At 43.7% G+C, this 10,694-nt stretch overlaps 1 protein-coding gene across 1 annotated transcript; it reads right to left on the bottom strand.

Annotated features, from left to right (window-relative positions):
* Positions 1-4,543: 4,543 nt before the first annotated feature.
* Positions 4,544-10,472, bottom strand: BOD1 (biorientation of chromosomes in cell division 1). Its single transcript, XM_074883518.1, has 4 exons — positions 10,174-10,472; positions 8,677-8,801; positions 6,644-6,844; positions 4,544-5,425 (listed from the first exon to the last, which is right to left on the bottom strand). Exons 1-3 carry the CDS (start codon positions 10,402-10,404, stop codon positions 6,646-6,648), a joined length of 555 nt encoding a protein of 184 aa, XP_074739619.1. The 5' UTR covers positions 10,405-10,472; the 3' UTR covers positions 4,544-5,425; positions 6,644-6,645.
* Between the last annotated feature and the right edge of the window lie 222 nt (positions 10,473-10,694).

The raw sequence follows: 10,694 nt of genomic DNA on the forward strand, positions 1-10,694 counted from the left end.
GGTGGGATGTGGTTACAAATGGAAGAACTGTCTCTGGAAAATACTGGCTGGTTTAGGCAGAGGCTAAATATATAATGGCAATTTTGATTCTGCTTCTTTTGGTGAAGTCTCTTGAGTCAGTGTTGGACTTGCCAATGGACTAGATACTAATCAGTAAAATAGCTGATGAGGGCAGAGAACTGGTTGGGCTTGAGTCTCTGCTCAGTGAGTTACTTTTTCTATGTCACTTAGCAGCATTGCTACCTGATGGTGAGATGTCTCTTGAACCGATGATGTTAAATTAATGCTGTGTGAGCCTGAATCAAATGACCTGCTCAAACACCTTCTCTGCTGTTGCAAAAGGGCTCGAAGGATGCATGTGTCAATCCAGGCAAAACTGTGGTCTTGTTAAGATGGTCGGGAGTTACAGTGATCTTGCTCTGTTGGTAATCTCTTTCAGGTTAAATTGAAAGAAGCATCTCTGGAGTTGTCACAGAACAGCCATGTAGCAAGTGTTTCAGGAGCATCCATTTATTTTATGTAACACTTGCATGAGAAATTGCAAAAAAAAATAATTCATAAAATGCCTATTAATCATTTATAGCAAGAATAGGTTTTACTTCAAGAATGTGTTATAAACACATCATTCATCACTTAACTCCCATTCAGTGCTTGTAATTAAGTTTCTGTTGGACTAAAATACGTATGTTTATAAAAATAACATCCATGACTCCACCTAGATCGCTTTGTGTGTTTGGTTGTATGTGTTAGATGTACATTTCTCAGGAATAATGGGGGAAAGGCAATGGAATTCTGCTCTCAGTTTTTCTAACATGACAGCAACTGGGACACTGTCAAAGGAAAAAACCATCAGAACTGTTGTAAGGCTGCAGTTCAGGTTTCAACATGAAAAAGAGAAAATAGATGGTGGGAAAGTACGAAAAGTTCTGCAGTGCTGCAAGTAACACTTGCACTGAGATGTCTGCACAATATGAAGACTCCCAGAACAACTAAGGAACCTTCCCCTTCTATGTTTTTATCTAGTAAGACTGTAAAATTCAGTTGGTTCATTCAAAAGAACCTGATTATATTTGTCTTTGACTAAAGAGCATTAGAGTTCAATGTCTGTGAAAATTTCAAGAATTAGGTATCCAGTGGAGTTTTGGATTATCTGGAAGGAATCCAGGATATGGGAATTTTCTGTTTTGCTGGGACTTGAATATGTAGGTTATAAACCCACCAGGACACCCAGCTCTGCAGAAAAGCTACACAAATGGGCCATACAGTCAGTGTCCAGACTAATTTCTCAAGCCTTCTGCCAGAAGGGTCAGCTGGAGAAAGCTAATTAATACAACCCACTTCCTTGTGCTCTGGCTTGTCTGGCTTAAGTGACCAGAGTGATCTGTCAACCCCAAAGGTGGCCCAGGAAAGAGCAGCAGCTGAGGCAGTGGTGGAGGGGAGCGTGCCAACATCTGCTCATGGCTTTTTGGGTGGCTATCATCAGTGGCACCCTGCTCGTCCTTCTTCTTTCCCCTACCTTAAGAATAGAGTGGTTTTTTGCTTTACTGTATCTTAAACATACGGGATGTGTGATAATTTCTTTAATAGCCAAGCAATGGCTAGAATTTCAGGCACTGCCTTATATGCCACTTGGCTGTGATTAATAAGTGCCAGGTTGGTTGACTGATGCATGGCAGTGCAATCCTACTAGATAGGTCTGGGGTTTTGGGTGGTTTTATCTCCTTCATAGGGCTTGTGAAACTGGGTTCATTGGTTCATAGTTCAATCCATCTGCTTCTAATTCTGGAGTCATGATCTGACACTAAATGGCACAATTAAAACCCCTAGTCTGGCCAGCAAGATGCGAGTTTCAAGATGATTCTGTGGGACTTCAGCTATAATGTAAACTTGTACAGTATATCACAACTTACCAGTATGTATGTATACTGATGTGTGCATTCTTTTCATTCTGTGTTTTCATTGTATTGGGTCTAAATACAGCACCTGACTCCCTCCCCACTCCAGGACTTAGGTAGGAAGGTAGAGTTAGCTTAACTTTACAGGTAAAACAACTAGTCACAGACATGACTGTGGACTAACAGGACTCTGCAGAGAACTTGTACCTCGTAGTTCCTAATCTAGTACCTGCCTACCGAGCCAGGCTGGCTCCTGCAGGCTGCAGGGACTCTGGCATTTCCATAGGGCAGAGTAGCCATGGAGTATAAAGGCTGGTTTTCCAATAGTGCAACTTAAACTCCCTGAGTGTTTTCTTCAAACTGCAACTGGTCTCTTGTGACTGGGCAGAAGCAAATGCACAGGGTCAGGACAGGTAAAGCCAAGGAGGAAGAAAATCTTTAAAGCTCCTTCACATTATTAGTACATCAGATGAAGAAATGCTATAATCTCTTGAAATTTATTAAAAGCATGAATGTATTCATCTGAGAAAGAAAATCCAAGGTACGTAATGACTGTCCAGGAAACAGGAACAGTCAACCTGAATGTGAGAAGGACTCTGAGATCAAAGAGAGGGCCCATTTGATCCACTGAGGCTTACCCTCCTAAAGTACAGCCCTGACCCTTCAGCTCCACGAAGGCATCCGATTGCTTCTTGAATTATTCCAAGTGTCTTAGACCTGTCTGCCTCGCCAGACTCTATAGGCTGTATTTAACATACCCAGCATAGTGATCTAAACTAATATGCTAACTTTAGTCCAACATCCTACTACACAAGGGAACAATTTCACTTCTACAGTAGGTACAAACTTGTTCTTTTGTTCTGGTGTGAAGATTTCTATAACATCTTTGAGTTATTAAGGCTGGAATCCTGTTTCTATCACTTGCCAGGGTCAAATGTATATACTCAAAGGGCACTAACTACCATTTCATCGTCATGAGAAGGACTTGCTGGCTTTTCTCACTGTCCCATTAGATGCAAGGTATGCTTCCAAAGCTTGTTACTTCCAAGTCTCTGATCCCAAGCAAGGACTTTAGAGCCCAAACATTAAAGACTATGATCCCAAATGTGGATTGGCTGCCTAATCTCATTAGTACCTCAGTTCTGATCTGAAAGTTCCCATAGTTGTTGCAGTCATGCACTGTGCATAGGCTGAGACCAGCTAAAGGCACAGCCCTACACACACACAGCTGTGGCACAGCGTTGGTGTTCAGAGTTTAACACAGCACCACATACAAAGAGAGAACAATGGAAAAACCTTTTAAAAACCTATCGTGCCTGAATCTATTCTCCTTCACTCGTACGTTAAAGCACTTGTCAGAGGTAGGAAACATAGATTCAGATTCCCTCTTCACTGCAATAAATCCAGCTCTACTTACTGCTTTTTAAAACTGGTGTCCCTGCTCCCTAACTACTACTACTGTAATCCAGAATTTGTCTAAGCACTGTTAGAATCCTTTTCACTTGCTCTCTTTCTAGACTATTGAACTTTTTTTTTCCCCTGCATAAATGGCTCAGTTTCAAAAAAGTGGTCGAGACACCCTACCAGGAGGTAAAAGACAGATCTTTTCCTGCCAAGAGCTGCCCTTAAGGCTCTAAGGGAAAACACCTACTACTGATTTGGAGAGCAGTCTTTAACCACCAAATCAACATGCAGGAGAGCCCTTTCCTCACATACCCCTTGTCCTGTTTTATAGCAGGAACACAAACTATATGATGGTGAGAGTCAAGCCACACAACCAGATAATCCCAAAATACAGATTTTTCACACTGTATCAGGAAGGTTGTGGCCAATATAGTTATCACTAAAGTACAGGCATTTATAAGTTCCCATTCTGAGATAAACACTCTTAAATGGGATAAAAATATTGACAGAAGAATCATATATCAGCAGGACTATACAGCACTGTGCAGAGTGCAAGCTTACTGCAGTGGTGAAGTTCACAGAGCTCTCTTGTGAAGGGTTTAAAATACCAGGTGTTCTGTCATCTCTATTTCTGCACAGAACTGCGTTGAGAGGAGGTATTAAGCAAAATAAGTTAGCTACAAGATTAAACCACAGCATCAATCTTCCCTACAAATTGGCTGGTTTGAAAAGGGAGTAGAGTATAGCTGGAATTGCATCTGTTCATGTACAAGGTCTATGGGTAAGGCTACAGTTGAGGTATGTAGCCCATAAATAGCAAGGCTTCAAACATTAAGTGTTATTCAATGACACAGGCAGTTATTAGCTTCTTAAGACTGCTGTCTGAAAGGAAAAAAATGGAGTAGTTCTAGCCTATTGCCAGACTTGCATTGTTTTCACAAGGTTGAACATGCCTTTGCCACCACTAGCATCAGACTGAACTTACTCAGGATTTATAGCTCATAAATGATGTGAGGAAAGGTCAGTTCAGTTTGATACTTTGGATTTTTTGAGAGACCTTTTATGGACAGGAATGCTAATATCCATCTTATTTCATGATAACTTCTACTAACAATCCATGTCAAACCTGGATTAATCTATGACCTGTGTAATGTCATACTCCCCTTAGGGTTCCAGCAATCAAGACTCCTGGATTTCTTTAAAGTAGTTTTTCCTTAAATTCTGAAAAAGGTAGGAGTCAGAGATGCTTTTTTGAAAGTCTTTTATTGCAAAAGGTATGGACATTTGCTGGCAGAATATTTGATCACATTCTCTACTTGACTGTCATCCAGAGGACACTGCATGCATTCAAGCTGAAAGCATAGGACAGTTTCCGCTAGGCACCTGAGAAATTTCACGGGAAAGAAGTCTTTCAAGTTGAAAGAGACAAGTTGCAAACTGATCACCTACTCTGGTACCCTCTGCTTTCCAGAGTTACCTGGCAAATAAGAATTAAATCAGCTATAGTCATAGCCAACTTGTAAACATGTTCCTGCGATGCAACAGAAATTATCTAATTGATCCTGAAGTGTTCTTTCCAGTTTTAAACAGGAAATGTCTTTCCTAAAGCAGGCAGTGCAGCGAGTTACACCTGACTTGGCACCTACCACTCAATGCTGCGTTATGCAGCAGAGGTGTATGATGCTTCCTCTTGTCTGGCTTATATCAAAGAAAATCTGACAGCTCTTACTTGGTCTCCAAGTGACTACCCCACCCCCCAACATATCTTTCTTTTCTTCCTGCTCCCAAGACTAGTGTCATCCCAAACCATTTCCCTGCTCCCTCCAGACAAGAGCCAACTCCCTTTTTCTTCCCACCCCCTTGCCTGAAGGCATGACTAACAAGAATACATGCTGCTCCCTGTATTGCAGTTAATAGCAAAAATATCTTCCCACTTTGGCTGTCCCTCCACACGCAGAACTCCGGGTGCATCTGAATTTCACCGATTTCGGTGCCTTCCCACAGGTCTGATAAAGGTTAATCATCTTTGGCAGACAGCAGTCCTGCACCAAATGGAACAAGTAATCCATTGCCAATCTAACAGGACACGTATTTTGCAACTGCAGCTGCTTAGTATCGGGAACTCACTGCAAAAAAAAGAAGAGAGTTTAGAGGATGGTACCTTCACGAGTAAATTCACTGAATAGACAATAGATTAGAATATATTAATTAACAGCTGCACTTAGCTGCAGGTTATAATGGACTTTAAACTACTTGAACTAGACAAATGCAAAGATCTATCAAGGCATTAAGGCTGCAAGTCACAGATAACTAAATAACTCACGATGATACTACAGGCACTTTAACTTTTAAGTTAAAAATCACCCTAATTCCTCTAATCATCCCAAGCATAAGAACAGCTATTGTAGGGTACTTATTCCTTCTTAATAAATCAGCTGTAGATTATAAGGAAAATTTCTGCTTTCAGAAAGCCCTAGCAGATAGAACAATTCACAATTAACTTCCTTTCATGCAGTAAGGTTTTAAGTTCCCCAGCAAAGCTGCAGATTGAAATTTTCCATCAAGATAGTGGTTCCTCAGTAATGTGCGCACAGGCCTCAATATTCAAATCAGCGTTAAGATACAGGGCCTTAGCGGAGATGGGTGCATAGTCATTTGTGTTAAGACAGAGTAGCAATTATAGCCCCCTGAGGCCCCTTGAGTTATTTTAATCACAAAAGCCAGAATGAACTTGTTTTCAACAAAGGCACCCTCAGTCCTTTCAGCTGGAAAGATATAGGTTGCTCTATTTAAACCAGTCAATTTGGAATGAACAGTTATTCACTCCCAGAGACATTACCCTTACTCCAGCAGTGAATATTTCAGTCGCTAACATTCAACACTCCAGTGTATGCTCTGAAGAAGAGCTATCTAAAACTTCCAATGGTAAAGCACAATAACTTGTCACCACTCTACTTTCAGCTGTATTTCAGTATAGGATATATATTTTTAATCTGTTTGATATTGTTCTGAAAGCTATCCAGCCAATTCCATGTCAATCACTGCTGGATATGCTTTTACCGGAATAAAAGGCCTTTTGGCCTGATCCAAAACCAGCATTGGCAGAGTCCACAGTGTTCCTTGATAGCTGTTTTACATCATACCTATGTCTTCAGTCCTAATATATTTTTAGCACTTAAGTGGAAGCAGCTCAGATGACTGTCTGACATCGACAACATGCTGATGATCAAAGTGTTCTCTCTGTCAAGCCAGGAAGAATACAATATCTTCTTTATCTTGCATTATACAAACTACAGAGATGAGGTACATGGAAAACGTAAGTAGTAAGTGCAGAGATACAAGACCTTTAGGAGGCATCCTGAGATGGAGCAGGAGGATCCTTATTCTCAGGCTCTGGAGGAGGAGCTGGCACACTTTCCTCTTTCTTTTGTGCAGCCAAAAATTCATGAATTGCCCTCTCTATCTGGGGCCTGAAGATGTGGTTTAGTTTTGGATCCACCACCTGAGAAATAATTCTGTCCACTCCAGCTTCAAGCATTCCTGACCTTGAACAAAGACAAGGGAGTCATTCAGCTCCTCTGAAAAACTTCTCCCCAATCTCCTCCAGTAATTCTCCAGAGCCCTCATGTCAACTGCAATTAGCATTAACATGGCGAGAACTGCAGCCCACTCAGTAGATCTCTAACAGGGAGTTGTTTCAATCACCTATTTCCCCTCACCCCCTCTCACTTCTCCCTACAGAATTAACAACTGACATCTGGTCTCCCAGGTACTTAAATGACATGTTGGACAAGAGCCACTTTAATAGGGCTCATGTGGAAACAAGGTCAAAATGAAAGCAAACAAACACATTTTGGCACAAACAAGGATTACAAGCTATTCTGAGAAGGAGGGCAGGTGAGAGCACAGTCTTTTTTTTGGCTGACTGGAGGGAGAAGAGGCCTGCCCCCTAATAAGCAGTGAGTGTCACTCACTGCTTGTAACTGTTAGTCTAGACAGATGGGTATTAATTATAAAAACAAGCACATGTAGCACACAGCAAAGTTTCTGGAACTGAACACTAGTAATTGAAGTGACTTATTACTTCAGGGGCTGTGTCAGACTCTTGGATTGTGGGGCACAGGCTGTCTAGTAGGCTTAAGTCATGTCTGCAAGGGAGCGGGGGACAGGAAATTGAGACTCTGCCTGGCGTGTGGAAAAGGAGCCACAAGACTAAGGTGGCTGTGAGCGAGTGGGTGCAGGGTCATGGCACATCGTGTCACCACCAGGTAACAGCAACGTATACACGCATGCAACAGAGGACATACACATCTGGACAGCCTCCAGTGCTCCGTCTTGCAACTACAGGAGTGATAGGGACTCTTCAAACTCCCTAATACTGCACATCTACTCTTTATACTAATAGCCTACTCAAAGGGAGTACTTTACATTCTTCTCATTACAGGCTCTCTGATATAATATTTTTCAATTGTCTGCTTCATTCTAGTGGTAGAGTAACATAGAATAAGAAGCAGCATTAAGTGACAAACATGTCTCAAGGACTCCAAGTAAGGACAGGAAATTCTGTACTTACAGTGACACCCCCTTCTCTACAGATTAAACTAATGTTACATACTATGATTTACAGGTTCTATCAAGTGCTCTGAAATACAGTTTCTTCTGTGTGTGATATTCTAATAGCTTTTCTTAGAAGCATAAATGCCATTATCCAGTTCCCTACTGCCCCTCTCCCCACAACTTTATAGTAAAAGTTCTTATCTGTGACTTTTAGTCAAACAAGCTAAGGCTCATACTTCAGACTGCAGTGAGTTAGCAGCAAGAGATACTAAACCTAAATCTCTAAGCAGCACAGTTTAAGCTGGCTTTTCTGTCATGCTGGAAATGCAGTATCTTAAATAGATATACAGAAGCTACCCTCTGCTGCTTGAAATCGGGCTAGCCCGGTGTGATTACTGCCTGCTAGTGGCTGGAGTCTACTTAAACAAGCGTTGGCATCTTCAGGATTTTTTCTTTAAGTGATGTAGGCTCTTCTCCCTTCTGAAGGTAAAGATCAACGTCATTCAGCTCAGTACATCAGGTACAGTTTTGCTAGCAGGCACAGTGTTGGCTATTTGCAGCAATAACTTGGCTAGATAGCAAATATGAGTACTTTACCATGCTGCTCAACTCAGGAAAATATAAATCTCATGGAAACCAGTAACGTAAACATTTTGATGAGACTTTTAAGACTGCATCAACTATTGTAATGAAACTCAGGAGAATACAACAGAAAGTGTTGTGAAAAAATTCTACAAGTTCTTATTTGACTTAGGTGGTAAGACAGTTATAATGGTAATGCTATTTGATAAATAAATTTTATAGAATGTTGCTTACTTACTGAATCACGCTCTGCCTTAGCCCGTTTCGTAACTGGTTTTTGTTCATTGTTGGGTTCCATTCCTGTTTGTCCAGGTGGGTTGATACAAAGTTGTCTACTTTCTGTCTCAAATTTTGATAGGCTGGCTAAAAAAAAATTTTAAAAATTCTAGTTAAACAGCTAAAAAGATCTCAAAACAATCCCCCGCCAGAGTCCTTCATAGTACATCTTCTGTCACGTACAGTACTGTGACATCCTTTCACTTTCTGAACAAAGGTAAGCTTGTTTTACCTAAGAACACAACTGGTAATTGTAAAGAACAGTCAGTCAGTGTTCTATTATAATAATTCAAATAGCTGGATACCTTGGTTTTAAAATTGTTGTCATTTCATAGTATTACTTAGTGAAATGCAAACTGCCTTGTGCAGACAGGAGTTGTTTAAGTAGCGTTCTTGTTGTCTGGAAACCCTTGATCACAGAATTCCTAGGAAACCAGCTGAGTAATATTGTGACTGACAAAGAACTTAATTATTTGCTTCTGTGACACTAACCCAGAAGGTAAGAATTATGCAGGTTTTATCAGTGGAAACTTATTCCTAGTTAACAGGAATTGAACTAAGAAACCCATATAAATACATAGGACCATCGAGATCCTGGTACTGTGCAAGGAAAGGAGAAGAGGGTGGCAACACTTACATTTTGGAATTTGATATGTATATGGGATGATGAATGAAAGGGTTGGTAACAGAGGTGCAGTCTCTGTCCTGGGAAGCGTATATATCTAATCCTGACAAATCTGCCCTGAGCTATGGCTGCTCTGTGCAGATGACCTGACAGCTTCGGGAATTGGTTTTGCGATACCTGCAGGGGGGGCCTAAAATGACAACTGCAGGTCCCAAACGGGACTCTTGCTGAAAGCATAAAAGTTTGGGAAAGCAAAACACCAGTGTTTAATTTTGACAGGGCAGTTGGGCACAACCCAACTTTAATACTGCTCAGGAGCTCATGTTGTGGTTGAGGAAGAAATTAGTTGCAAACAATAGTCTTAGAACGTTTACTCAAGAAAGAAAGGCCAAATGTTTGTTTTGGAAATGTGGGGATTATGCTCAAGAGGAGCAGCGTTCTTATGGGAGACAGTTTTCCCAATAAGGACTAGGCTAGAAAAGGAAAGTGTGAGCCTGTTCTGTGGCCCGTTTCTCCTCTGGGATGTCGCTATCGCTTCAAGCCAGGATCACCTCCAGAGCAGCTGCCGGTCGCAGCGGGGACATGAAACCCCCCCGATCGAGAGAGCAGCTCTGCAGCTGCTGCACGCCGTCGTGGCCGGCCTCCCACCAGTGCCGAGTGCGGGACACCGCGGGGAGAAGGGAAGGGAGGGGATGCGGGTGCCCTTTCGGGCAGCGGTAGCCGGGTTCCAGGGACGGTGCCCGCAGCTCCGGCCTGGGGATGAGACACCGGCCGCCCCGCCGGCGATCGCCGGGGGCTGCCCGGGACCTGGCCCGCCCGGTTCAGCGGCGCTACCTTGGTGTCCACGTCGGCCAGGCAGTCCCGCCGGAAGCCGTCGAACAGGCCGCGGCTCTTGAGCTGCTCCACGATGATGGCGATGAGCTGCGCGTCGCCGGGCGGCAGCGAGGCCGGGTCGGTGGCGCCGGGCCCCGAACCGGAGGCCGCGCCACCCGAGCCCCCTCCGCCGCCTGCTCCGCCGCCTCCCCCGCCCGGGGCGGCCCCGCCGGCGCCGCCACTATCGGACATGGCCCACGGCCTGCGCCCGGGGCCCGCCAGCAGCTGCGCCCCGCTCGCCCGCGGCCCCCTCCACCGCGACCGTCGCCGGCGGCGCGCCGTATTCTGCGTAACCGTGGCGCGCTGCATCACGGGAACGGGAGTCCTCCACAGGAGGAGCGGTTATAGCCGTCGGGCCGCCGGGCGGCTCGGTGGAACTACAAATCCCAGGGTGCATCGCGACGGCATCGCAGCAGGGCATCGGAGGGGCGGGCTCCTTGCGTTTGCGATGCATCTTGGGAATTGTAGTTCGAGGGGGGAGG

This window comes from Strix uralensis, chromosome 14, assembly GCF_047716275.1.
Source record: "Strix uralensis isolate ZFMK-TIS-50842 chromosome 14, bStrUra1, whole genome shotgun sequence".
NCBI classification, from domain to species: Eukaryota; Metazoa; Chordata; class Aves; order Strigiformes; family Strigidae; genus Strix; species Strix uralensis.

Coding starts and splice junctions, on each gene's coding strand:
- BOD1 (XM_074883518.1), bottom strand. CDS start 10,404: ATGTCCGATAGTGGCGGCGCCGGCGGGGCCGCCCCGGGCGGGGGAGGC. Junction 8,802..10,173: donor TGGCCGACGTGGACACCAAG/GTAGCGCCGCTG, acceptor ATTTTTTTTTAG/CCAGCCTATCAAAATTTGAG. Junction 6,845..8,676: donor CTAAGGCAGAGCGTGATTCA/GTAAGTAAGCAA, acceptor TCTTTGTTCAAG/GTCAGGAATGCTTGAAGCTG.